At 36.0% G+C, this 27,356-nt stretch overlaps 1 protein-coding gene and 1 non-coding gene across 3 annotated transcripts; one reads left to right on the forward strand and one right to left on the reverse strand.

Moving 5' to 3' along the window:
* On the reverse strand, positions 1 to 25,496 carry myom2a (myomesin 2a). Of its 2 annotated transcripts, XM_089125148.1 has the most exons (38): positions 25,402 to 25,496; positions 23,366 to 23,458; positions 23,072 to 23,207; positions 22,724 to 22,875; positions 21,973 to 22,065; positions 19,089 to 19,177; positions 18,955 to 18,996; positions 17,056 to 17,220; positions 16,818 to 16,979; positions 15,923 to 16,064; positions 14,155 to 14,348; positions 13,729 to 13,785; positions 12,261 to 12,388; positions 11,830 to 12,013; positions 11,673 to 11,690; positions 11,225 to 11,399; positions 10,992 to 11,113; positions 9,787 to 9,804; positions 9,239 to 9,426; positions 8,976 to 9,102; positions 8,679 to 8,857; positions 7,685 to 7,799; positions 6,080 to 6,239; positions 5,701 to 5,807; positions 5,573 to 5,617; positions 5,338 to 5,474; positions 4,073 to 4,217; positions 3,897 to 3,956; positions 3,731 to 3,798; positions 3,531 to 3,644; positions 3,331 to 3,418; positions 2,920 to 2,958; positions 2,714 to 2,819; positions 2,404 to 2,567; positions 2,095 to 2,131; positions 1,974 to 1,996; positions 1,062 to 1,117; positions 1 to 929 (listed from the first exon to the last, which is right to left on the reverse strand). In XM_089125148.1, exons 1-38 carry the CDS (start codon positions 25,479 to 25,481, stop codon positions 432 to 434), a joined length of 4,506 nt encoding a protein of 1,501 aa, XP_088981274.1. In that variant the 5' UTR covers positions 25,482 to 25,496; the 3' UTR covers positions 1 to 431. The 2 variants fall into 2 exon arrangements, with proteins under 2 accessions (XP_088981274.1, XP_088981275.1); XM_089125149.1 differs by lacking the exons at positions 9,787 to 9,804; positions 11,673 to 11,690.
* On the forward strand, positions 20,551 to 20,658 carry LOC148970436 (small nucleolar RNA snoR97). Its single transcript, XR_016148727.1, has one exon. It is a non-coding gene; the product is annotated as a small nucleolar RNA snoR97 (small nucleolar RNA).
* Positions 25,497 to 27,356: the final 1,860 nt, after the last annotated feature.

Raw genomic sequence — 27,356 nt, forward strand, 5'->3', positions numbered from 1 at the left:
AGATCCACTCCAGAGAGGAGATGGCTGATTTTTATTGGCACCAAAAAGCATCTGGAGGGTACAGAATAAAGACAGATAAGACAGCGGTGGCCTTGGTGATGATTTTTGACTGGCCCAACAGCAATTTATTTAACCTTCATTAGCTTTTGGCTGCGAAAGCAACACATAAAACACAATCTTCCTATTTTTCCTATTGTCTCAATTTCAGAGATGAACTAGTACATTGGAGTCTGAAGCTGATCTTAAAGGACTCTTCCCTCAGATATCTTATTACAATTATCTTTAATCTCGCAATTGTACCAGTGACAGATCCTGATTTGTAGACTTCTGCAGCAAACTAAAACCGATCATCTTCGGCTGATTTGAAACACTAAAAATTAACTTTATCTATCTTGACGTATCTTCAGGTTCTATAAGCCATAGTTTACTAGTTACTTCTTAGTAGGGGTGGGAGATCGCATGGATCTTGGCGGGGTGGGGGATCTCATGGACCTTGGTGGGGTGGGTGATTTAGGAGCTGGAGTTGGAGTGGGAGACTTCACGGAGGGAGGTGGAGTAGGGGTGGGGGACTTTATGGAGGGCGTAGGAGTTTGAGGAGTCGGGGTCTTCGCGGACTGTGGAGCGGGTGTAGCTGGCTTGGGGGTGGCGGCTGGCCTGGACATCTGTCCCAGTTTGGGCTCAGGGATCTCATCGCCTTGTTTGTAGACACTTACTGTGATCTCCACAAATTCACCGCCGTACTTGTTCCGCACATTGATGCTGTACTTTCCAGAATCTTCCACGTAAACACTATTGATTGTGAGGCTGGAAAACTTGCCGCCCTCGAAGGTGATCTTGTAGCGGTCGTCAGACAGAACTTCCTGCTCATTCTTAAACCAGGTGACCTCTGGGCTGGGGTCACCCCACACTGTGCAAGTGAGACTCAAGCTCTGCAGAGGTGAGAGGTCACAAATATTGTGCACGAATTAGTCCATAAAATATGAAAACACAGTTGTGCATGTATTAAAAAGAAATATCTAGTGTAGTTCTAGGGAATATGGGAAAAGTGAAGGAAATACTACCTTCTTCTCCATAATGGTGACAACATCTGGCAGGCCACCTACCACTCTACCACGGTCTACAGAGGGCAAATAGTTCATTTAACACATTTGGACACTATTCCCAACCTTTTTTTTTGGAATAATGTCTATTTAATAATAAACAGGTTACATCCACTTGTATGAAAATTTTGGTCTGAACCAGAGAATGTCTAATTGAATAGAATTGGCACTGGCTGGTTACTTCCGGGTTCTGGACTGGCTGCAGTAACTCGTCTCTGTCCATGCGGGGGCGCTCGCGGTCGAGTGCAGAATGAATGGGAGTCAATGGGGTTTCACCCCCAGAAATCCACTTTTCTCGAGATGTAATTTTTTGTCAAGTAATTTGAAAGTTGCATTCAAAAGGGAGGGCTAAGATAATACACTCAGCTGAAAATTGCATTTTTAAGTTCACTTATCTGTTCTAAAAATCAGTTCAAAAATGTGATGACGTCACACAATAGCAGAATGCTAGCGTGTTCCGGCCAACAACAGCCTAACCTGTAATAAATCAAAAGGACATAAGTACTCGTTCATTCGACTTTTGGCCTATAATCTATATTGAACTTGCGTAATCAACAATAAAGTCTATGTTATTTTAACGACAAGCAGGTGAAAGAGACACTTTTAGCCGTTTAGCCCCATAGACTCCCATTCATTCTGCTCTCGCCCGCGATCACCTCCAGTGGAATTCTAATGGAACTGCAACCAGGATGATACACAACGGGGCTAATAGGAAGTGCCAAGGCTCTCCGTTAGATGGGCTCTGGTCTGAACACATACCTAAGCTAATTTAATGAGATTATTTTCATTGCTCAAAGCTTTTATGCTCCATTACTGCCTGAGTTCAAGTATGCATGAATACTGGATTAATGTGACTGGTTCAGAAATACTCACTCTTCTCAGCAAAAGCAGCAGCTCTGATGAAAGAAGAGGAGAAAATATCAGAGTAAAACATCAATAGGAAAACATAGGAGTCTGTAAAGAGAATGAATTTAAGCAATGTCGATTATCTTACTTCAGTCTTTGGAATTCCGCATAGGCATCAGTGTATGCTGTTAGAATGGAAGAAAACACAATAAGTAACACATTGCAGAATCCATGATAAAGAAAAAAAGTTTCTAAACATAGTTTGAAATACCGTTTAATATTTTGTCCTTGTTTTTTTTTTACCCATTATCATAACTGTCCTGATTTCTTTCCAATTATCATATCAGTTTAATTACCCTGTCATTTTTATCCAGACTTTATGCCCCAATCATAGACAATAAATGTATGTATGAATTGCATTTTTTATGTAAATTCTGAGCCTATAGTTTCCACTTGCCTTGTCCAGAAAGGTCAAAGGTACGAGAGTGTGCTTTTTCCCCATCATGAATCTCAATGGTATAATGGCCCTTTTCCTTATCTGTGGGCTCACAGATCTGCATCCAGGCCATCTCAGATGTGCCTCCAATTCTCATCTTCTCTGAGGAGGAGATCTTACTGTCTCTAAAGCCAAAACATCAAAAGAAAATCTCTTCAACTGGCGATAACCCACCGAACACAACATTGTCATGAATATCATTTCAGCATCATTTGATTAGTATATTCTGAAGTTCTGAACAGATGGATGGTCTCGTTTCATGTGGATGTACCTATGAAACCAGCTGGTTTTCATCTCCTCTGTGTAGTACTTCATGTAGCACTGCAGTCTGATACCCTCTGGTGTGCACTGAAGAACCAACTCAGAGGCAGAGGATCCTGTCGTGAAACACAATACAATAATAATACTGTACTTGCAATGTGTTAAAATAATAGTAAATTAATTCATGTTACATTTTCATAAAATTGTCCAACTTACCCGCAATACTGGCGAGGGCATTGATGATATCCTCAAACACTGGCAAAAAAATAATACAAAAAATAATCAAATAACATGACAAATAATGTTTAAATATAATTTGTATATAACATAATGTGCCTATTTATACACACACAACATACCGTTCCAAGAATTCTGGTTTCTTAACTCAACTTTCTTTCTCAATTTAATTCAACTTTTTTCTTAACTTAACCAAACTTTCTATTTCAATATACACTGATGAGCCAAAACATTATGACCCACATTATACATGTCTTTACCATCACTTTTGATCAATTTAGTGCATTGTTGCTGAATAGTAAGCCATGTATAAATGCTTCGATAATTTATTGACCCCTAACCTTTGAACAATAGACTCAGACTATATATATATATATATTAAAAAAATACCTTTGCCAGAAATATCATAGACAGAGGTGTCCTTTCCACGGTCATCGCTCAGTACAGCTTTGTAAATTCCCTGGTCTTTCCTAGAGAACTATTGGACCAAAATATTTTTCCACTGTAACTGAACAGTTAGATTTACGAAGCTCTAAACTGTTATGTTAATGTTTTATAAACTTTGATCTCTGGAGTGCTGGTGATCATACCATGGGGATTGGAAGGGAGCAAGATCCAGACATTGGGTTGGGTGGAACGTCGACAGTTATTTCATCATCTTCTTTAAACCAGGAAAATGTCGTCTCTTTCTTCACATTGGCCAGCTACAGTGTAAAAATATGACAAGGATTATGATTTGAGACTCTGATATCAACTTTTCAGTCTCTTTTAATTGTTGTGTTGCATTTACCTTGCAGACAAGGATCACTGTGCAGTCATCGGTCACATGGAAAGACAGGTATTCTGAGAAGTGAGGGCCTGAGAGAACCAGAAAAATGTAACGGATTAATAAGTGAAAACTGGCCACAAAGTACAAACAATACTGAGATTTTGGGGGTTTGTGTAGCTTCACAAACCTTGTTTTCTGATGTGCTCTTTTCTCTGGAACTCAGCCTCTTTCAGAGCAGCTTTGAATGCTAAAATGAAAACATACCAAGAACATTTGCTTACAGAACATTTGCTTTTTTTATTTTTTTATTTTTATACAGAAATCCCATAACTGCTCTGAGGCTGGATGCTGTTCAGTCCTTACCGTCTCCCACAAGAACCAGTGAGCTTTGGCTTTTGGCCTTGCCATCCTGGATCTGAATGGTGTAAGTGCCTTCACTGGCTTTGGTGAAGTTCTCAACAGTCATCTGGATGGTTCCAGTGGATACATCATGGCTGATTTTGCACCCCTAAACACACAGTAAAATCTGTTTAAATGTACTTTTTTCAAATGGGACTAAAACAACAACAACAATAATAACAAAAACAATAATAAATAACTGTAAACAACAACAATAACAAAGATCACAATAATAATAAGCAAAAAATAACTGGCTGTGTTAACATCTGAAATTTATTAGTAAACCACAATGATAATAATAATTATATTGATTATTTGTAAATGTGTAAATGTATTAGTATTATTTTAAATACTACTAGTATTTTGGTAATTATTGTTAATTATTTGTAAATATATAAGTATTTGTAAATAATGATAATAATAACAACAAACAAACAATACATAACAATAATACTAATAATAGTAATAATAAATAATAATAACTTGCTGTGGCTAATTTGGATACTAATTGTAAATGTATTATTTTTTCGTAAACTACAACAACAACAACAATAATAAATATCTAGGTTATTTTGTTAATTGTTTGCAAATTTATTAGTAAACAACATCAACCATAATAACAATAATAACTGGGTAAGTTTGTTAATTGTTTGTAAATGTGTAAATGCATTATTATTATTTTTAAATTTATTATTTGTAAATATATTATTATTTGTAAATAATAACAACAAATAATAATAAACAATAAGTAGCTAGGGCTAATTTGTTTTATATTTGTACATTTATTAGTAAACAATAATGATGATAATGATAACTGGGTAATTCTATTGATTATTTCTAAATGTGTAAATTTATTAGTATTATTTTTAAATAACAAGATTAATAAACAAATAATAATAAATAATACTGGGTAATTCTGTTAATTATTTGTAAATGTATTATTATTTATAAACAACTACAATAACAATTAATAACTGGGTAATTTTTTAATATTTGTAAATGTTATTGAATGCAAATGTTAATTATGTTGTAAATAATAACAATTAGAAACAAACAATAATAATAATAATAACAAACTGTGGCTAATTTAGTTAGTATTTATACATTTATTATGTTTTGTAAACAACAACAACAATAATAATAGCCTATTTTGTCCCTTAAATTAAAAAAGTAATTTGCTGTTATGTGTCTTCTGTGTGATTTTGAAGCAGTGGAGTGTTTGGCTGTACCTCAGCACTCGTGATGGCTTTATCGTTGACGATGAACCTGTAGTTGACAGAGGAGGACAACTTCAGAGCCTGGACCCAGAAACGCACATGACCCTTCTCCAGAATCTCATAGTTCAGCTCTGTCTTCAGTGGAACAGCTGGAAAAAAAAGAGAAAAAACACCAAATCATTCTTAGATAATCAAAATCCTCATGAAATGGCAATCACAGACCATGAACAATCCACAGGCAACTCACTAGGATGTCTGATGTTGTAGCTCAGATCAAGCACGTTTTTGAGCTCTGTAAAAGAAAACATGCATCATATTGATCAAACTTCATCTTTATAAGTAAATAAAGGAGATAAGTAGATCATCATGTCTGACCTTCCTCATTGATGGAGTAACTGGATGAAACTCCATCTGTGTCAGTCACCGAGACAGAGTAGATGCCCAGATCCTCCGTCTCAGGGTTTACAAATGTCAGCTTTGACCTTAGCAGAAAACGTTGCAGCTTTTTACACCACGTTGTTTTATGATGCTGTGTTAATAAATGCAACAAAGTCTCATGACTATTCCTATATTTTTCGATTTGAAAAATCTCACTATGATTCGCTTAAGCTCCTTCATGAAACGCCTTCATGATAGCGTTTTATCTTCAAATCACACGAGTCAGATTGTATGAAATTGCCAACTTGTTCAATACCTACAAATTCTCATGAGATTGGGTTGAATAAAATGACAAATTCACACAGAACAGACATACTGTCTTCCAGAGGACGTGATGGAGACCCTGCTTGATTCGGTGATTTCTTTGTAGGACTTTGACCAATTGAACTTAGAGCTTTCAGAAATTTCACAAGCTTCAAAGTTCAGGAAAATGTCTCCAGTCTCTTCATCCACACCACATGAGATCTCCTTTGTACCTTAAGAAAAAAATAATAATAATAATAACAACGTAAACGTATCATAATCCACTTTTTGGCATGCAATGAAAGTGAAAGGTTGCCCCTGGTTCTCATCCGCTCTAATTGTATGGAAAACAGCAGCTTGGACATCCTGCTAAACATCTTTTGAGTTCAACGCAAGAAAGAAAAGGGGCTTTCAGACTGGGTAGTTATAGGAACGAGTCACCAGAGTGGGTCCCCAAAAACTAATGTTCCCCTAGGGCCATATGCTTGGTTGCATTTGCACCACCAGTAGGAACTCTGAAGTTACGTAAACTGGCAAACAGCAACGCCATTTAAGCGAGGCATTCTACAACGTCAATGGTTGAGAAGTTCCCGGGATTCGCCGTTGGTCCATTTATCGCTATTTTTCATGTTTGTGGGGTTGAGTATTTATAAATTGTGTGTTTACATGGCTTTTTAAAGGTGTTATATGTATTTTTTAGGGGCCTCTATCGGTGATGTTTCAGATTGCAACCAATTTTTACAAGAGCGCTCGTGCTCTTGGCCGTGCTCGAACACAGGAGCAAGCCTCACGGTACACGGCCACACTGAGACTTTCAACATATCGGAGAAAGCATCACACGACATGCTGGAAACTCGAGCCCGTTCTCATCCCAATGTGTCTTTTGCCAAAGCATAGACATCCAACGCACATGGCACCCTTTAGCATCAAATGAGACGCAGATATATATGGGGCAGAAGGATTTTACAAAATGTCAATGAGAGAAATGAATGGGAAATTTACTTCAGGCACCAACGCTCTCTCGGGCTGTGGGCGGGACTGTGATGCTCTATAGCAAAACCCAAAAAGTGGATCATTGTAATGTGTGATTACAACCCCTTCACACACAGGCAATAAAAAAAGGATTCATTCATTTTAGAAGAAAAGTTGCATATAGCACCTTTAAAAATGGTGAGTACTGTTTTTTTTCTAAGGCATTCATTAGGCCAATCAATGCACACTTACATCACTGGTAGCTCCTATTGTGCTGAGTTTGACCCTACTCTGAAGTTTAAACTAATTTAGTCCCACCAGACCATTTTGCAAGATGTAAACAACACTGGTCCAGAAACACTTCCTGTTTCAGTTTGTAACTGTTTTCTTTATTTCACACATAAAGAAAAAATCTTAAAGATGTTTGTTTAAATTTTTGATTCAGTTTTATATGTTCTGTTGGTTGTATTTTATCCCAGCTTTTATGTAGTGTTAAAAAACTGAAACAGGAAGTGCTTCTGGACCAGTGTTGTTTACATCTTGCAAAATGGTCTATAACTAAAATCATTCCCAGTTCCTGCGGTGTGAACATTACAAAAAGCAGATACTTCCAGCAAAAGTTATTGGCACTATAAAAATATTTCCCCCAAATATGGGTTTGGAATGATATCTATCTATATATTACATGTTAAAGAATGGTTGTTACCTGGCAGTGTTTTTGCACATACGGGATCAGACACATTTGAAGGTTTTCCAACACCTTTATCGTTCACAGCCCGCACTCTGAACACATATGACGCTCCACTCTCTAGTCCAGTCACCTACATATCAGAGTATAAACATTTGAATCACATTTATTTTATGTTTTTAGCCTCTGTGTTGTGCCACTTCACTATTTGAATTTTGTAACAGAATTAGTTTTGTTGGTAACACTTTACAATACGTGTGCACTAATAAGCATTAATTTATGCTTAACTAATGCACAGATAATACTGAATTAATGTGTAGCTAATGATTATTTAAGCTATTCATTAATGATTACCACATTAGGAACTAATTAAGAGTCTGTAAGGTTAATGTATTAGTTCATACATGAATTGTTATTAATTAAATATGTAATTGTGGATTAATTCCATAATAACTCATTTTTTTAACTAATAGCGTTAATTAATATGTTAATTACCAGAATGAGCCAAAGCCTTGTATTTCAACTTCCAGATAATATGACAGGTACACTAATATGCATTAATACATGATTAATTACTTCATTGTTCATGTGCGAATTACTACAATTACTAAATGACTAGTTAATAATGATGTGCCTCATCAAGTAAAGTCATAGCATAATGATACCTTTGCAAATCATTAGCTAATGATTAATTAAAGCAGACAACTGGAAGTTGAAGTGCATAGCTTTGACTAATTGTGGTAATTAACACATTAATTTACACTATTAGTTAAGAAAATATGTTATTAAGGAATTAATACAGAATGACACATTGAATTAATAGCAATTCATGTATTACTTAATCTATTAATCATATTGACTCTTTATTAATTGCTGATGCAGTAATCATCAATTAATGGTTTAGTTCTTCATTAGTTATACATTAACTCATGATTATCTGTGATTTAGTTAAGGATGAATTAATGCACATTAGTGCACCCGTATTGTAAAGTGTTACCGTTTTGTTTCATACCTTCAGGTAACAATGCCCCACTGGCTCAGCATTCACAGTGACAAAATCTGATGAGCCCTTTTTAGCCATGTCCACAAAGTATCCAGTGATGGGACCCTCTCCACTGTACACAGGGGCCCTCCACTGCACAAGAATGGAGCTATCCCGCACCTCCCAGAAACTGATGTCATATGCTGGGCCTGATGACAAAGAGAAGAATTTAGACAACTGAAGAGTCAGTTCAATTTTGATTTATTTTAGTTCAATAACAGTGTTGATGTTGAGACAATAGTGTAGTGGAGTAAACGGGGTACTGACCAGGCTCAGCCATCGTCCAGGCTACACAAGCAAAAGCTTTGCTGGGCTCAGATGGCAGGCCGACTCCGGCCAAGTTAACAGCCTGAACCTTGAACTCATAGAAAACGCCACTGGTCAGATTCTCCACCTGTGAAATCCAGGAAAATCCAGGAAACACACACCAAAAGTATACATTTAGAGTACATTTTTAATCCATCAGTAAATATTATTTTCATATTCAAAGTAGTTTAAATACACAAGAAATATATTCATGTAAAGCGTACCGTGAAGATCCTGTGGACAGCCGGACTCGGGCTAACCTCCTTCCATGCAACCAATTCTGCCTCGCGCTTGTCCAGGTAGTAAGACGTGATCTTAGAGCCGCCCGTGTGTTTGGGGCGTTTCCAGGCCAGGGTCATGGAGGATCCATTACAGTTCAGCAGACTGATGCCGTATGGGGCGGAAGGAGTAGCTGATTATGTGGGACATAGAGAAAATCATTCAGCGAGACGAATAAAGGTCCCGAGGATCACATATAGCATAAGGGACTGGGGCCGTGGATCAAATAATGATCAAGTGTAGTGATTAAAATCATTTACTGTGATAGCATAATCACTTAGATACTGTGATATTATTGTTAGAGTGATTGGTTATGGTTAGCATACATAAATTCACAAACAGGCTAGACTGTGACTGTGCCTCTATTGTGTATGTCAATGACTTTACTGCATACTGAGTAAAAGAAGAGCTGATTTTATTAGGCTAGTGGGTAAATATCAGGAGTGGATGTGTTAAATTACTATAGAAATGAAATATATCACATTATACATACCATAATCCACTGCACCTGCTGTATAAGATAACACAGTTTTTTATGGCTAAAACACTTTATTTAAATGTGTTTTTAAGCAATTTTACATGTCCACCCATTGCATGGTTTCAGGTTTCAAAAATCAAACAATAGTGCACTCAATGCACAAAGTTACCCTGATAGCACACAAACATTTTAGAGACCTCTATTTTTTGTCAGCAAGATGTATTTTTAGAGTGTTTGCTCATCTGCAATATGTCTCTGAGACATCTCCTTTTAGATTTCATGAAGACATTTAGAAGAAACTACTCTTTCTAAGATGTTTATCAGATGTATTTACACTGCAGATGTTTTCCAGAACTCTACCTGTGCTATCCTTTTTCCATTTAAAAACAGTTTGACTATATACAGTATATATATATATATATATATATATATATATATATATATATATATATATATATATATATATATATATATATATAAGGGCTGTGCAAAATTAATTGCGATTCCAAAATAAAAGTCTGTGTTTACATAATATATTTGTGTGTGCTGTATATAATTATTTTGTATATATAAATACCTATGCATGCATGTATATATTTAAGAATTATTTGCGCTTAAATTCTGTATGTATATATATACTGTATATATATATATATATATAATCTATATTATATAAATATAAATATTTTATATATGAATAACACATTTTCTTAAATATATACATGCGTGTGTATTTATACAAAATAATTATATACAGCACACACAAATATATTATGTAAACACAGACTTTTATTTTGGATGCAATTAATCGCAATAAATTTTTGCACAGCCCTTATATATATATATATATATATATATATATATATATATATATATATATATATATATATATATAATGCTTAGAATTATATACACCTTCAATGTTATACTATATGTCCACTGTTGTTGGATACGTTTGCATATTTTCGCATCTGCAACTGAAACTTTTTTTGCATGATAATACATTCACGCCACTAGATGTCAGTATAAACCACAAGATCACTGTTGTATTCTGGCCAGTGGAAAAAAAAAGTATTATTAAATTATTTAAGTCAACAATGAATCCCTCAAAAATTAAAATAGTCACGATTTTGGTTAATTAGTTGTCTCATACTAACTTTCCATTCCTTTTATTACTATTTTTTATAAAGCCATTACAAAGATGTCAGTTGTGTACTTACAAAGTGCAGCATCAATGAAGAGGGGAGCAGATTCCTGTGATTCTTCACTCAATCCGTAAGCATTCACGGCTTGCACACGGAACACGTAAGTATCTCCTGGGATCAAACCGTGGACCACAAACCTGACAAATGTAAGTCCAGACAGACAGGCCCAATGTAAACCTACATTCAGAAACAACTTTTTTGTGACAAAGTTGAACTAAATCTGTACATTTTTGTGTATATTTTTTTACCTGTTATGTTTATAAGGTCTGTGGTTACAAGGGAACCAGGCCTTGGAGCCGATCACAGAGGCATCTACATAGTAACCCATCAGGTTGTTGGTATGTTTTGGGGCCTCCCACTGCACAAAAGCAGACGTTTTGGTGTTTCTGGAAGCAATCACCTGTCCCGGGGCAGAGGGAACACCTGCACAAACCAAACACACTATTTTAAAAATCAGATTCGTCATACGATTTTGCCACAGATTTAATAGGAAGTGAACTCTGCAGTGCTGAAAGTGAACATGTTATGGTGGACGGATGTGGAAGTGGAACCGAAACAGCAAATGTGAGCCAAACAACAACAACAAAGTGGAGGAGACAGCGATGCATTTCAGATCATATTATTTGAGACTTTCAACGAGAAGAAGTGATTTCCTTGTCGCAAAGCAGAAGGCTGTGAAAGTATAAACATACATACCAATGTTCAGAACAACACCTGCAAAATACAGCATGGAAGTAGTTACACAAGCAACATATGTAGAATTCTTTGCACTGAACATCTTTCAAACAGCTTATTTTGGCATCGCACAGTTAGACAACTACAACAGCAGGTCTGAAAGTTAGAGCCTTCTTACCATAAGGGTCCACCTTTTTGATGGGTGCTGTGGGCTCTGACGGCTCACTTGAGCCATACTTGTTGATAGTGATTATGCGGAAACGGTAAGATTTCTTGTCCTCCATATCGAAAACTGGGTAACGGGGGGATCGTAACTGGACCGCAGTGTTGACTCTCTGCCAGATGTGACTGTCACCTTCACACTAAGCCGTGGAGAGTCATAGATGACCATTATGAGGACAGTTTCCCCTTACAAACCCAGGAATTATGGGATAAACAATCTATTTACAAAATATGATGACTCTGTGCAATTCATCTTCATGTATAAATACTTAACAATATTACAGGTTATTTTCTTGACTAATAACTGTTTTAAATGTGGAATTATGTTTATTTTACATTATTTACAAATGTACATTATTTAACATTATGCAAGAAAAAAAGTCACACCTTCTCAATGAGGTAACACACAGGTGCCCGTCCGCGAGGGCTAGGTGGTGTCCAGCTCAGAACGATATATGTTTTGTTAATTTCTGTAGCATGCACATTGGTGGGTGGATCTGGTATTGTAACATACACTAAACAGGAATAAATCAGATGTTTATTTAGATTTTATTTTGAAACATCATCTACTACACTCTTATTCACAGTGTGTTAGTAGCCAGTGTTGGGGGTGAAGCATAACAAGTAACTTAGAGTTATGTAATCTGATTACTTATTTTTTTTTTACAACAAAATAGTTACTTTTCAAATAAGTAACGCAAGTTACTTTGTTTTGCCATTTGTTAACCTCTGTGAATTTAGGTAAAAGTATCGCAAATATTATGTAACAGATTACTTTCCCTAAAAGTAACTAATGCAATTAGTTACTTTTTTAGGGAGTAACACAATATTGTAACGCATTACTTTTAAAAGTAACTTTCCCCAACACTGGACTTAGTGCTAATGTGTTGAGACAACATGAATTTTTGGCAAAATAACTAAATAAATTATTAGGACTTGTATGCTGACAAACATAGTAGGCTACTGTAGAGAAAGAACTGAAAGACATAATTGAAATTTCCTCAGAATATTCTGTGAATATATTATGTGAATATTTTGAGCATTGTAAGAGAAAGAAAATATATTTTAGCCAAAAATTCAGTGTGTCATATCCTTGTAAATTAAAAATTTTGATTGACCGCACTGCAGTAAAAACAAATTGTTTAATACGTTGACCTTTAATTAATTGGATTAATTTAATTCAGAATGATGAAATTCATTTAGCGGATTATTTCACTCGTTTATTTGCTGGTTAAAGTCAAACTGAGAAAACATGTTTGGGGTTAAATGCGGTGATGATGGTAAATCAGCATTTTTACTGGTTAGCTGGTTAAGAAGTTCACACTTAATATGCAACTATTATTATCATAAATTATTATTATTGCCAAGTATTTATTAATTACTTTTTGCCAGAGAGGTCTGGGTAGCTAAAATTAAATACCTTTAGGAAATCATGCTGTACTTCATCTAAAAACAGCATTTTACTATTTATTTTCTAATTATATTATTTTATTATATTTGCAGTTTATATAACCTCATATTAATTGAGAGATTACATGTAATATCTTTGTTTAAAAAAAAAAAAATATTTAGGACCATTTACTCAAATAGATGAAAAAAGTGTCATACCTTTTTCTTTATCCTAATGTCCTATTGACACCAATTGCATGTATATGTATACGTAAGAATTGTCTATCTTAAAAAAAAAGAGATTAAAGCTTCATGTTTACCCCTTTCGGTTTCAATAATTACTACATGGTATGAATGAATGAAATGAGTGTTAAGTTGTAAGATACTTTGACCAAGACAGCATGCAGTATAGGTGGATGGAGAGAGATGATATTAATGGCTCAGTGAAACCTGAAATCGAAAGTACCTCCTTGTAGCTCCTCCTGTCGAATTGCAATGTCATATTTCCCTTCGATTTTAATCACTGTGTCAATACATAAACATTCATTTTCCCATCAGCTTGGGTGATTCCATTTGAACACATTAAACACACACTTATACATATATATATATATAAATATATATATATATATATATATATGTGAGATATATTTTATAGCGAACTTACCGAATGCATTTCAAACGATACCAAATACATACTATGACTAACAGTTGTGCACAATATAGAAATGCATTATTAAAGGCACTTGAATCTGAGAACCTAACTGAGCATGTACAGTAGGAAGGAAGGAGCAGCCTTTGCTCCCATTCAGTATCAACTCTTAACGTGTGTGGGCTATTGGTCCTGTTTCAGCACAAGATATTGTTATATGCTGATAGTTTCTAGTCCTACCTTCCACATCACTCTCCACTTCTGCAGCGGTCACTCCACAGGACATCCTAGAAGGCAGACTGATGCCATCTTTGTTCACAGCCCTAACTCTGAAGTGATAGGAAACTCCCTCGGTCAGGCCGTGGACGGGCAGCTTACACACTTTCACAGGGGAGTCATTGCACTGGACCCAGTCTTTAGTTCCTGACTTGCGTCTGCCAAGACAACAAGAAAAATGACCACACAAGATTTTTTTTAGTATACAAAAATAATTATGAATTTATTATTAATGTAAATAACAACAATGTAAAGTTGTATTTTTTGAATTATATTTTTTATTTAATTTGAGTTATTAAAAAATAAATTAGTTTTTGTTTAAATAATTGAAATTATTTTCAAATGAAGGTGCATTCCGCAAGTCTCTGAGTTTTTGCAGAACTACGCCCCCTCTGGCGACAAGGGAAACTGCAACCAGAGGTGTGCACCACTAGGGTTGGGTATCGAGAATCGAGTATCGATTGGAACCGGGACTAACTTTTCTTTTTTCCCGGAATCGTTCAAAAGTTAAAATTTCAATTCCTAGTTTCGATATTCACAGTCCGCCGAGGGAGTTTAGAAACCGCTGGACAACACCAACGAAGAAGCGTCTACCGGAAGTGTTGGCATAACCGCGCGAGTCGAACATGAGTAGCTTACGTCGGCGGTCCAAAGTGTGGCTTCACTTTTCTAAAAATTAACGAAATCTCGGCAAAATGCAAAATTTGTGACAAGTATTTGTGACAGAAGGAGTATTTCCTTCAGAAAGACCGTTGGTTAGCAAGGTTAGCTAAACTTTTTTGACCCTGCCTCTTAAAAGAATCGAAATCGAGAATCGTTAGGAACCGGAATCGAAACAAGGAATCGGAATCGGAATCAGAATCGTTCAAATTCAAACGATACCCAACCCTATGCACCACACGCATGGACCACACGCACGCTTGCACAAGCTGTTCATAACCAAAGGAGCATCAGCCGCACACATCTTTTGTTACAGACTACAGTCATAATGTCTTCAGAGGTAATAAAGTTATAAATCTGCAAGTCATTTTAAATATATGAGAGGAAAGGCATTTTGAGTATTACACACTTATGTGTAAGGGGGAAACGGGGGTAGTAGAAAATTTCGGTTTTTGTTTCCATCTATCTCCATGTTGAACTGTTTTATGTGCTTACTGTATCCACTTATGATCTATTATTATGGGAACACGTTCATGAACAATATAAGTTATTACTTTGTATAGGATCCCGTTTGAGCCCTAGAGGAGACCGGAGATCTCTCCGTTTGTTGAAAGCTTCCCGATGTTGACTCTCGTCTTATTCCGACGCCTGGCACTAGACAAAAGTTTTATTTTCTTTGTCTTATGTGGAGTTTACGTTGGGGTTTGGAAGCGGGTCTCTTTGAATCCATATTCTACTTTTGTGGAAAGTTGACTAAAGTTTTTTCGCTCAAGATGTCTTCGCTGATACAGAGAATGGCGGTGAATACACAAACCTGCCAGAGATTGCCAGGTGAGCGTGAACGCGCATTACGTCACGCCCAGTCCCGAATCCCTCTTATTTATTTTACTGTACAAGATTATAGAGGCAACCGCAGTGATCAGAGACGGGCTCATTCAGCCCATCAGGCAATTGTTTAAGCATGTATGGGTTAGAAAAACAGGTATTTTTAACTTGAAATGTTGCGCAATGCACCTTTAAATTATTGAATGCATTTGAATTATTTATACATTAAAATTAAATCTATGTTTACCTGTCTACAAAGTATCCAGTGATGGGAGCCTCATGGGTGGTGTTTGGAGGTTTCCAGGAGACCAGGACGTAATCCGCATTGGCATCAGAGACGGTAACATCCATGGGGGCTCCTGGGGCCCCGGCCACTGTGGGAGTGGCATCTGTGAAACAAATACATTCACACATTTATAAAATATCAAAACATTTATGAATCTCTTTTTCATTTATGTGTTACACTAAACGTAATACCTCCATGGAACACCTAAGTGGACATGGTAGAGGACAATTGAGACAATAGGACAAATTATATTTCAATGCCTTTGCGTTTGCTCACAAAACGTTTGTGTAGACTCGAAAAGCTTTGCATTTGCCATTTTTTGTCCAAACTCAATTTATTTCCATCACCAGAACTTTTTCAGTCTCTCAAGAAACTTTGCATTCACTCCCTCAGGGGAACACAAACGTTTTGCAAGCAATCACAAAGGTTCTTGGGGGAACGTGATCATTTTCCTTACATCTCATATTATTTGTATGTACGTCCATGTACAGTATGTCCATGTACGGAGTCCCTAAAGGAACATGATAGGAAAAATCATATGTAATTGCTTTTGCGTTCTCTAGCAAATGTTTTGTGTTTCCCTGAGGGTTCTTTGCGAGCGCACGCAAAGTTTCATAGGGGATCGTAAAAGTTTTGCGAGGGAACTTAAAGCTTCTTGGGGAAATGGGAGACTTTTGCGAGCGAACGCAAAGCATTGAAATAATACTTTTTTCTTCCATCTTCTATTTTCTTTCCCATCATCATGTTTCTCTAGTGGCTCCTTACCCAAGAAACTTTTGTGTTTGCTTGAAAACGTGTTTCTCCTATCTCATATTTTTCCCATTAGGGGCTCTGTACTTATCACTTATTTTTTTACCTTTAACAAAAAGGTAAGCGCTGTGTTCTGTGGTTCCATCCTTGGTCCAGATGCGGAGGGTGTAAAGACCCTCGTCATCCTTGTTCAGGTGAGGAAGAGTGAGCTTGGCGACTCCACCACCAATAGACATCTCAGCCCACCTGGATGCCGTTAGCAAAGTATCTACACACATATGTTAAGTTTTAGAATCTGCTTAAACTTTTTCAGTGGTTCTAAACTGAGAAATGCAGCATCTCACCATCTCTGTACCACATGGCCTCAGGTGGCAGGTTTGGCAGGTCCGGCACCACCACCATGTTGGCCACCAGACTAACAGACTCTCCCTCGGTACCAAACGTCACTCCAAAAGAGTCCAGCAGGGTCACCTCAAGCTTACTGGGATGAATGCCGCTGAGCAGAGGAACTATGGGAAACACAACCCAAGACCCCCAGTTGATCAGTTATGCTCCTTAAACCAAACCACATTAAAGGCTTTTGCAAAACATATTTATTAACATATTATTTCTTCAATGTTCTCATTGTTTCTGCCTTGAATGAATACATCATTAGCTTATGTTGTGATTTGTACAGTATATGTACATTTCTGAGATACATAACTTGGACACAGTCAGTCACCTCTGATAACAGATCACTCTAAACTGTAATGTAGACACCATTTCTGTAAATCTGCTTTGAAACAATATATTGTGAAAAGTACTATACAAATACATGTGAATTGAATTGAATGTTGCAAATGTTTTAGCGTAATATAAATCGTTTAGATAATCCTCATATTTATTTATGTATTTACTTATTCCAACCCATTTTGATGAATTTGCATGAATGGTTTTTTTTTCATGGTAATTGGATAAGGATTTATAAAAATTATAGAGATTACACTCACTGTTATCAATTCTTAGCCTACACTTTACAATACGGGTGCACTAATATGCATTAATTCATGCTTAACTAATGCACAGATAATCATGAGTTAATGTATAACTCATGAAGAACTAAACCATTAATTAATGATTACTGCATCAGCAACTACTAAAGAGTCTATATGATTAATAGATTAAGTAATACACGAATTTCTATTAATTCAACGTGCCATTGTGTATTAATTCCTTAATAACATATTTTATAAACTAATAGTGTGTTAATTACCACAAATTAGTCAAATTAGTCACTTCAACTTCAAGTTGTCTGCTTGAATTAATCATTAGATAACGATTTGCAAAGGTATCATTATGTTATGACTTTACTTGTTGGGGCACATCATTATTAACTAGTCATTTAGTAATTGTAGTAATTCGCACATGAACAATGAAGTAATTAATCATGTATTAATGCATATTAGTGTACCTGTCATATTATCTGGAAGTTGAAATACAAGGCTTTGGCTCATTCTGGTAATTAACATATTCATTGACACCATTAGTTAAAAAAATGAGTTATTATGGAATTAATCCACAATTACATATTTAATTAATAACAATTCATGTATGAACTAATACATTAACCTTACATACTCTTAATTAGTTCCTAATGTGGTAATCATTAATGAATAGCTTAAATAATCATTAGTAACACATTAATTCAGTATTATCTGTGCATTAGTTAAGCATGAATTAATGCTTATAAGTGCACCCGTATTGTAAAGTGTTACCGAAATATTAATGGGATTTCCATGACTTTTAAATATTTGAAAGTTAAATTGATTTTAACTATTAATTTAAATTAAAATGTAATTAATTATTTAATTAATTTTAATAAAAAATAATTTTCTATATTTATTTATCAACCATACTTTATTTTCTTAAATCCCCAAGAGGTAAATCCCTCCATCTGTGTTATAGAACTGTTTTCACATTTCACTATTTCATATTTATTACATTTCATATCAAATTTCACATAACAAGGGAAAATTGTTCTGTGCATACTTAATATATATGTACTTTTTTGTTTATTGACAACTCTAGGATGTGTTTACCACACTGCCTTCTGTTTACAAGCACAAATGAACCATGGGAAAAAAATGTGACATTGTTTCCATGTCTTATCAAGACTTAGCACTTGGAACAGAACAGATATTTATGGCTCATGATCTCAAGGTCCTTCAGACCTGGGCATCAGCCAAACACAAGCTCCATCTTACCTTGTCCCGGCAGATGGGAGAGCTCTCCTCCCCCTTGTGGCCCTACATGGAAAAACAAGTGAGGTAGATCATTAAAAGACCATTTACCAAAAGAGAATGAGAAAAGATATTAGGATAAAAGAAGAGACACTCACTCCTGACACAGACAGTAGCCTTGGAGGTGGCCTTTCCCTGTGGATTGGTTGCAACGGCACTGTACACTCCAGAATCAATAACTGCACATCTGCAATAAAACAACACGATTTCACAATACCAATCAACAAACTGAACATGAGTTTTCCAACCAAAATGTAGTTTATAGTGGCCATATGGTACGTCCATTTTATGTCAAATTTTGTAATGACATAAGAGCGAGGAAATGACGACAGATTTTTTTTTAGGTGAACTAACCCTTTAAGGAACAAGCAATTGAATCAACAACAACATGAACACACATAAACTCATAAATAGTATTCCATTTTTGTAAAGTGACTTGTTAGATCATTTAAAGGTCAAGTGTGTAATTTCTTGTTGGAAAGTTTGACTGTGTTCAAAAAGGTTTCCTTGAACACCCCCCTCTCTGCCATTGGTGAATCAGATAGCCACGCCCCCAACTCACGCCATTGGTTGAGCCACTGTTGCTATGCTACTGTAGGTTGGTCAGAATGTTAAAAAACAGATTTTTTAGTGTTACAAGTGCTACAAAGCCATAGTTTTTAGACCTTTTTTGGCTAAATCGTTTTACGAATGTATGACAATTGTCTACGCATATTAAACTGGGACAAGAAAAGTATTTAAATGGTGAGACAAAAAGTTTGCTTTAAGATCTGCTGTTGGTTGTATGGCAAGTTAACAGGGTGTAAAAAGTGTTCTATGTGTTCCTCACACATATTTCATGAACTATTTGGTACGAGTGGAGAGACTTATTCATCCAGAACATGATCTCACAGCCGTGAGTTGGTCTCAGACATGCTGTGCTCTCCTTGAAGGAGTGTGATCATCAGAGCACCGAAATGTGACCTTCAGTCCCTGTGGACTATTTTAGAGCCACTCCTTTTCCTTTGCAATGCATTGGGCATGTGTGCCCTAACTAAGGACATTTTCTTATGTATTTGCATTTGTTGTTTCTCTCTGAGAGTTGTAGTAAAATATGCAACAAGCTTTTTTTGAGAATGAACGAGTGTCTGGTTAGATCAAACAGTGGCCACTGCGATGACCTGCGATCTCTGAGAGGTGGGCGGCTCTGAGTCTTCACTGGCGTCAGGCGTTTCAGGATCAAATGACGCATAGCTAAGTTGAGCAGAACCGACAGCTGAGACTTCTTCAAGATGAACCTCACTGGGACTAAATAGGAAAGTGTCACTTTTAAAAGCACTTCATTCACTTTCCCAGGGCGTTACAAACAGGGAGGGGTGAGTTGCGCTCTTCCATACAGTGAAAGTGAATGGGGCTCCAACAAAGTCAATTTTCAACAATGAAAAAAAAAAACATTATAAAAGTAGATCATATTGCTTGTAGGCTACATTAAAGGGATACTCCACTTTTTTTTGGAAATAGGCTCATTTTACCACTCCCCCCGAGTTAAACATTTGTGTTTTACCGTTTTCGAATGCATTCAGATGATTTTTTTTTTATATTTAGAAGAATATCAGATAGTTTCTGGTCTCATTGACTTCCATAGTATATTTTTTTCCTACTATGGAAGTCAATGAGACCAGAAACTGTCTGGTTACTGATATTCTTCTAAATATCTGAAAATCGGCTGAACGGATTCGAAAACGGTAAAACTCAACTGTTTAATTCTGGGGGAATGGTAAAATAAGTCTATTTCCAAAAAAAGTGGAGTATCCCTTTAAGCTATATGATAGCTTTGTGAAAGTGAAATAATGAAATTTGAGTTCTTAGAAAGTGACAATGTTGGCTTGAAAATTTAGCTTCACAGCCATGGACATGGTCATTATTTGCCCTGTAAAAAAAAATTCCATTAAATGTATGAAAACCCCCCCCTTTTTTTTTTTTTTTTTTGAGAGAGAGAGAATTAAAATATATATTGTGACATTATAGGAAAGTAGGGACTTCTGGGAAGGTATTTGCTTAATGTTAGCATAGGGCCAACACAATGGCCCTAACAAGTTAGCACATGGTAATCAACACCTTCTGTACTTTTACTGTTTTCACCATTAAATTACAAGGACATTCATAGTTTTTTCTTGAAAATACCCGCATTTGACAGTCATTTACAGTATAATTACATATATACGAAATTACATGCAATGCCCACAAGCCACCATTTTTGCCCACCAGCCACTGTGGCTTGTGGTTCTCCAAAGTTACTAGCTATCACAATTTCACTGGCCACAATTTTGACATCAATACCTTGGAGAAAAACTGCTATATAGATTTTTTTTTAATGCTCTCATAATTTTTTATATTACCTTATTATCTGGCAGCAGGTATATTAGGCTGCAGTCACTTTAAGACAAGACACATGAATCCATTGTACTGTTTACGTTCAGTGAAAACATATCTGTGTTTACGTGAATACTCTCCAAGACCGGCATTTTGACATTATTTTCTGTGTGTTGGACTGTTTAAGTCCAAGAAGCAGCTCCGAATCCCCCTCCAAAACTCAAACCGTGGTGTAACACTAACAATATTCATAGCAAATGAAATGAGTGAGAGAGGCGAGGCGGGTTTGTGTGTCAACTCGCTGTCAGAGAGATGAGAGCGCGAGAAAGCACAGCTAGTATCGTGTATCTATTCTGTGGAAAATGAGTCAAGCCCTGCAGGTCACCATTCACTTTCATTGTATGGAAGAGAGCAGCTTGGACATTCTTCTCAATATCTTGTTTTGTGTTCCATGGAAGAAAGAAATCAAAAGATGGGTACTCGTCCCAAAAGATAAAGGACGAGTAACTATTAGTATGTGTAAAAAAAGATCAACTTATGTTGCTTATTTTGTAACTATAAGTTCGTTTAAAATAGAAAAAGGAAACTATTAGAGGCCTACTTGTAAACTGAGGGTGTGTGAGGTCATACCTGCTAATAATCAGACTGTGAACCCCATATTTGTTCTCAATTTTGTACTTTCCAGGAGCACTCAAGGGTTCAATGGCAACATCATTCCTATACCTGCCAATACAGAGAAATAAAGTTCAGTTGCACTCAATTTTAAGAGAGAGCCAAAGTACAGTAACAGTAAACGGATAATGGACCTCATTAAGCTTGGTTTTACAAACAATTTACAAACAAATGTCTTCATTTCATTGTTTTTTTGTTGTTGTTTTTTTGCTAAGAATATTCAAATAATATTACAAACAGTTTATGTTGTTTAAAGTCCCCCGGTAGTGAAAATTAAGGTTTTAATGTTACATGTTATATGTCTATGTGGTGTTTTTAATATGCTTTAAGACAAACCATGTGCAAATTCATAATTAACACCACCAAAGACAGTCTCAAAAACACGCTGGTGTTTCTGACATCACAAACTGCCTTAACCAATCACATCATGTGCGATCGTCAACGAGTGGATCTCTGAGCTGGTGTGAGTGAGTGGAGGCGGGGCTAATTTGCATATTCACAGTACCAAGTATGCTAAATGAGGCAAGGGTGTAGTGTTCCATTCAAGCTATTTTCAAGGAAAAAAACATTTAAATATGTAATTTTGGCGATCAAAGATGAGTTTTAAGGGATAGTACAATTATCGACTACAGGGGGACTTTAAGTTTCAGTCATCTAATCATTATCAAAAACAGATTACGGTTTCGGAATTTAAAACGGAAATCCAAACCATTTAACAATAGGGTTGGGTTGGCCGGACACAGTGCAGAACAGCTTGACGGGGGTCTTCTCCCACACAGTGTGAGATCTCAGACTGACCAGGAAGTCTGGTGCTTTGGGAACCTCAACAGGAACATCCTTCCTCAAAGACATTCCTTTCACCTGATAAAATACAGAAAGAACGGAGTAAAGAGTCAAAGGTTCTGCTTTTGTTGACGTTCATTGTATGGAGAACATTGTTAAAAATATCTTCTTTTGTGTTCCACAAGAGGTTTGGAACGGCATGAGCATTTTCATTTTTGCCATTTAAAGGCATTTTGTAGAGATATTCTTCCGAGAGATTTAAGAAGATGATCACCTCTCTAGAAATTTCGATATTTTTCACTTGCTCATGCGTGGCAACTTTCATTCTGTTCAGCTCCTGCTGCAGATGACCCAAATCTCTTCCAAAGTGAGCTGCCATTCTCTGATACTCCTGCATGCCCTCGGGAGCCCTGCGCACACACAAAAAATGACATTCCATACTGTACAGGTTTAGTCTTAAGAGTAAAGTGACACTATCATTTGTTAATATGGATGCGGGCTTCTGGTTTACACTGTCTTTAAATAGCCTTCTGAACTGTAATGGATGCAGGAGCCAGTAAAATCTTACCTCTCCCTGAAGGCTGGCACTGTGTAGGCTGGTTCCGCCATAGCCTCAGTGGCCTGGACCTGCTTCTTCTTCACTTCCTGAGAGCTTGATTTCCTGACAAACACATTAGAACAGCATTTGAGTCATGTTTGCATTTTGTGACAGCAGGTGACCATCATTTTACTTACAGCATTGAAGGATGGATTATTGATTTATAATAGTAGTATACAGTATTTTGGGATTTACTATATGGTGGTTAATAGTATAAATGTATTAAATGCAATGTATTATATATTCAAAATATTATAAACCCAACAGAGCCTTTTCGCTTGCAAAAATGTCTGACCTTTTTTAAACAGTATTTCCAACATCACTTTCATAATTTTTAAGGTTAGTACCAAATTAATCCTTGTAAAAAAAGTCCAATTAATTGTATTGATTGTGAACTTGTAGTGTCTAATAACTGGCAGACAATATAATACGTACTGAATACAATTCCACTTAAGTGTACTTAAAGCTACACTGTGTAACTCTTTTAGTTTATTCTTAGCTAAAAACACTTAGTTCTTTCAAAAATATATGTGCTCATTAATGTATATTTACTTCGTTTAAGTAATAAAGTATTCTCGTGAGTGTATAATATGCCATTGAAAATAGATACGGGTAAGGAGTTTTAATGTCGGTCGCCATGTTGCCCCTCCATCTTGAAAGTACATTAGCCAAAGAGGGACATACCCGTTAATTCAAGCTACGCCTTTCGCGTTTACGTTTGATTTAACACTCATTGACGAGGTCGAACTGGAAGCCATGTTAATCTTAGACTACATAGGCCACCGTAGGAGTTAAAATGAAATCGGAATTGAGAGGAATAGCAACTAATATTCACTGGATTGTCATATACCTTTTCACCGCTAGATGGGGGTAAAAATCACACAGTGTAGCTTTAATGCTAGTACATTTTCATGAGTTTTCAAAAAAGTACATTTTGGAAGGTCAAATGTCTAGTAATTTTAAGTGTATATTAAGCACATTTGAAATCAAATTATGTTATAATAATATTTTGTTGCGCTTTAAAGAACACTTATTTTGATGTGTTGACTAACATATGAAAGCGTGTTACAGTTCTTAAACAACTCTAATAAGCTCATGTGAACAGATGCTAACAGGAAATGCTAAACAAATGCAGCATGTTTCATTCAACAGCGCCAGCAAAGCTTTAATCTTGCACTGTAAATCGTGATCAGTTGACAACTTAAAAAAAGTAAGTACATAAAAATAAGTACATAAACTTCATGCGTAGTTGAAAAAATTAAGTTATGTGGAATTGTCAAGTTCGCATAACTTATTTTTTCCAGTTCTGCATATAACTTAAAAAAATTAAGACGTGTTTTTTTTTTTTTTTTTGAAAAAACCCTTTTTTAAGTTAAGTCAACTAATCACTTTTTACAATGTCTCTTCAACAATAAATAAATAAATATATGCAAATAATTGCATATTACGTGATTAAATGGTCATTAATCTGCCAAGTATGCTGTCTGGATCCATATACCAAATTATTTCAAAATCTTGAGGGCCAAATTAATTACAGCAAAAGAATCAGTCCCTATAATGTGGTAAAAGCTGATTTATTCATGCTTATTAACCTGAAGGAAACCAAATCTGAATTTCTCTTCACCCAAAATGTGCACTGAATACAAACCATTTTCTTTCTCGACAGCTGAGAAGCTTGAATGCCATGCTTCACATCGTATTTTCCTACCGTACTGCGAAGCAACAGTTTCTCCTTTCTCACGAGTGACGCATGACGTAACCTTTAATCTGTTTACAGCGCACACAAGCGTTGCTAATCATTACGCCTTACTGTGGGTTCAAATCAGCCATCTGAGTATCCATTCAGGTCACTTGACCTTTAGATGTCTTATGAAGCAACAAAGAAAGCGGCATTAGCATAAGCGAAGCCGTTCTTCAGGCCAGCTAAAGCCTCTGAGCAAAGCTCACGCCAAGGCTATCCGTATGCTCGGCTGATCAAACTGAGTTTAAACACATCCATCCCATACCTTGAGTGATGGACAACATGTTTTGAGCTTTGATGTTGCGTTTGCTCCTGCCGATAAAGTGTTATGGCCCTCGCAGGCATGTCGGGAACACTCTGAAAAAGACCTAATGACCACACCAATACTCATTGTGCAATCTAAATCACCTTTAAAAGGGTTTATATTGGACAAAATGTACAGATATGAATGCTGAAGCTGAATATGGAACAGAGCTAGAGTTACTTTGCTTGCGAATATATATTGGGTAATATTGATAACTCAGGTAATCATGATATACATTGACATTGGCATGGGAACATCCAAAAAACCTTTCCATTGGACAAAATTGGACAAAAATGTTCTTTAGATATTAAAAAGTTTTTCACATAACAACAAAAATGTCTTTAAGGAACTGTTTATTGAATTTTATTTGGCATAGCTTCAAAAAAACATTTGGGGATTTTTTTTATGAGTGTATGATTTGATCATTCAAATTATTCTGACCTACATACTATAATAATAAAGTAATAAGGGAAATAACCCTATAAACAAAGATAAAACCAAAACCGAATTGCCAGCCCAAAATAAATCACTATATAAACTGTATATCAAACTTTATATTCCTTGTTTATTTTTTACTTCAGCTTTTATCTAATTATGAGATCAATAAGTTATGACAATGAGTTTTTACATTGCTTTAACTCATCAAAATAAGTTAATCAATTTACAATTTTTAGTTACAGATCAACAAATTTATAGATTCAACTCAATTAATTTAAGTTGAAATTACTTAAACATCCAAATTTTTAGTACTTAAAAAAAATTAAGGTATTGCAGAAACCAACTTTTTAATTCTTTGTTTTTTTTTTTGTTTTTTTTTTTTACTACAGTGTACTGGTTATTGTAAACTAGCACCAAAACCGCCTGTACCCACATTCCAGCCCATCAGCAACACCCATGAGCTCAAGTGCATCACATTACAGGCAGAAAGTGAAAAGCTGACCCAAGAATAAATGGCACAACTTATGGACACAAACACACACATCTCAGAATCCAAGTCAGAGCAAGAATTTGAGCAAAATCCCTACGATTTGACCTTTGACCTGCACAGAATATGACTATGGCGACTATGTTTCATGTGGAATCAAACAAATCAATAAACAAATTAAGGGCTTGAGTATATTTCTGCTTTACATTAACTCTTCAAAATTAGAGCTCAACCTATGAAAGTAATACCACCATCCCCCCCCCACCCCCCCCTCACTAAAATGAATATTATATGGAAGAATCAAAAGTGACCACAGATGTTTGGGTAATGATCTTAAGTCTAGAATAATGTCACACACAGTCTTTCCACCCCCAAGTATTCAATAACATCTTATAACAATATTCAATATGTGAAACACACCTGGACAACGTACGTGTCCCAATACATATCTGTTAACAGATTAATAAAATAAAGCTGCACTTACCCCAAGAGAAAAGAAGAGCTTTGAGTGTTGGAAGAGCAGCCTGAGAGCAGTCGGAAAGCTCCTGCTGATGGAACAAAAATAATGCGCTCACTTAGGGAATGCCTTCACTCAGCCACCCCATGTAAGGATACTCTTAAGACTATATATAGCATTTACCTCAATTTTTAGACCATTTTACCGACTGAAAGAGGACAAGGCAACAGATTTAGTTTATCAGGGGTAAATGTTCATTTGTTTCTTTTTAACTTATCTGATGATTCTTGAGACATACAAATAGGGTAAGAAAGGATTTTACCTGGAATCACAACCTCAGAGGGATCGGCACTGGGACGTTGTAAGCAAGTGTACATCCTCACTAACTTCTAAAGGAGAGAAGCACATTCGTGGCAACTTTGGGTTTAAGTTCTGTTCAAAATAAGGATCTTTTAGCCCTCTGCACAATTCTGAAAGGGTTTGTAAATATTCAAAAAGCCCTGGGTTGATGACAAGGCAGATTCTTATCAGTTT

The sequence above is a fragment of the Pimephales promelas genome, chromosome 21 (assembly GCF_988280905.1).
Source record: "Pimephales promelas chromosome 21, fPimPro1.hap1.1, whole genome shotgun sequence".
NCBI lineage: Eukaryota > Metazoa > Chordata > Actinopteri > Cypriniformes > Leuciscidae > Pimephales > Pimephales promelas.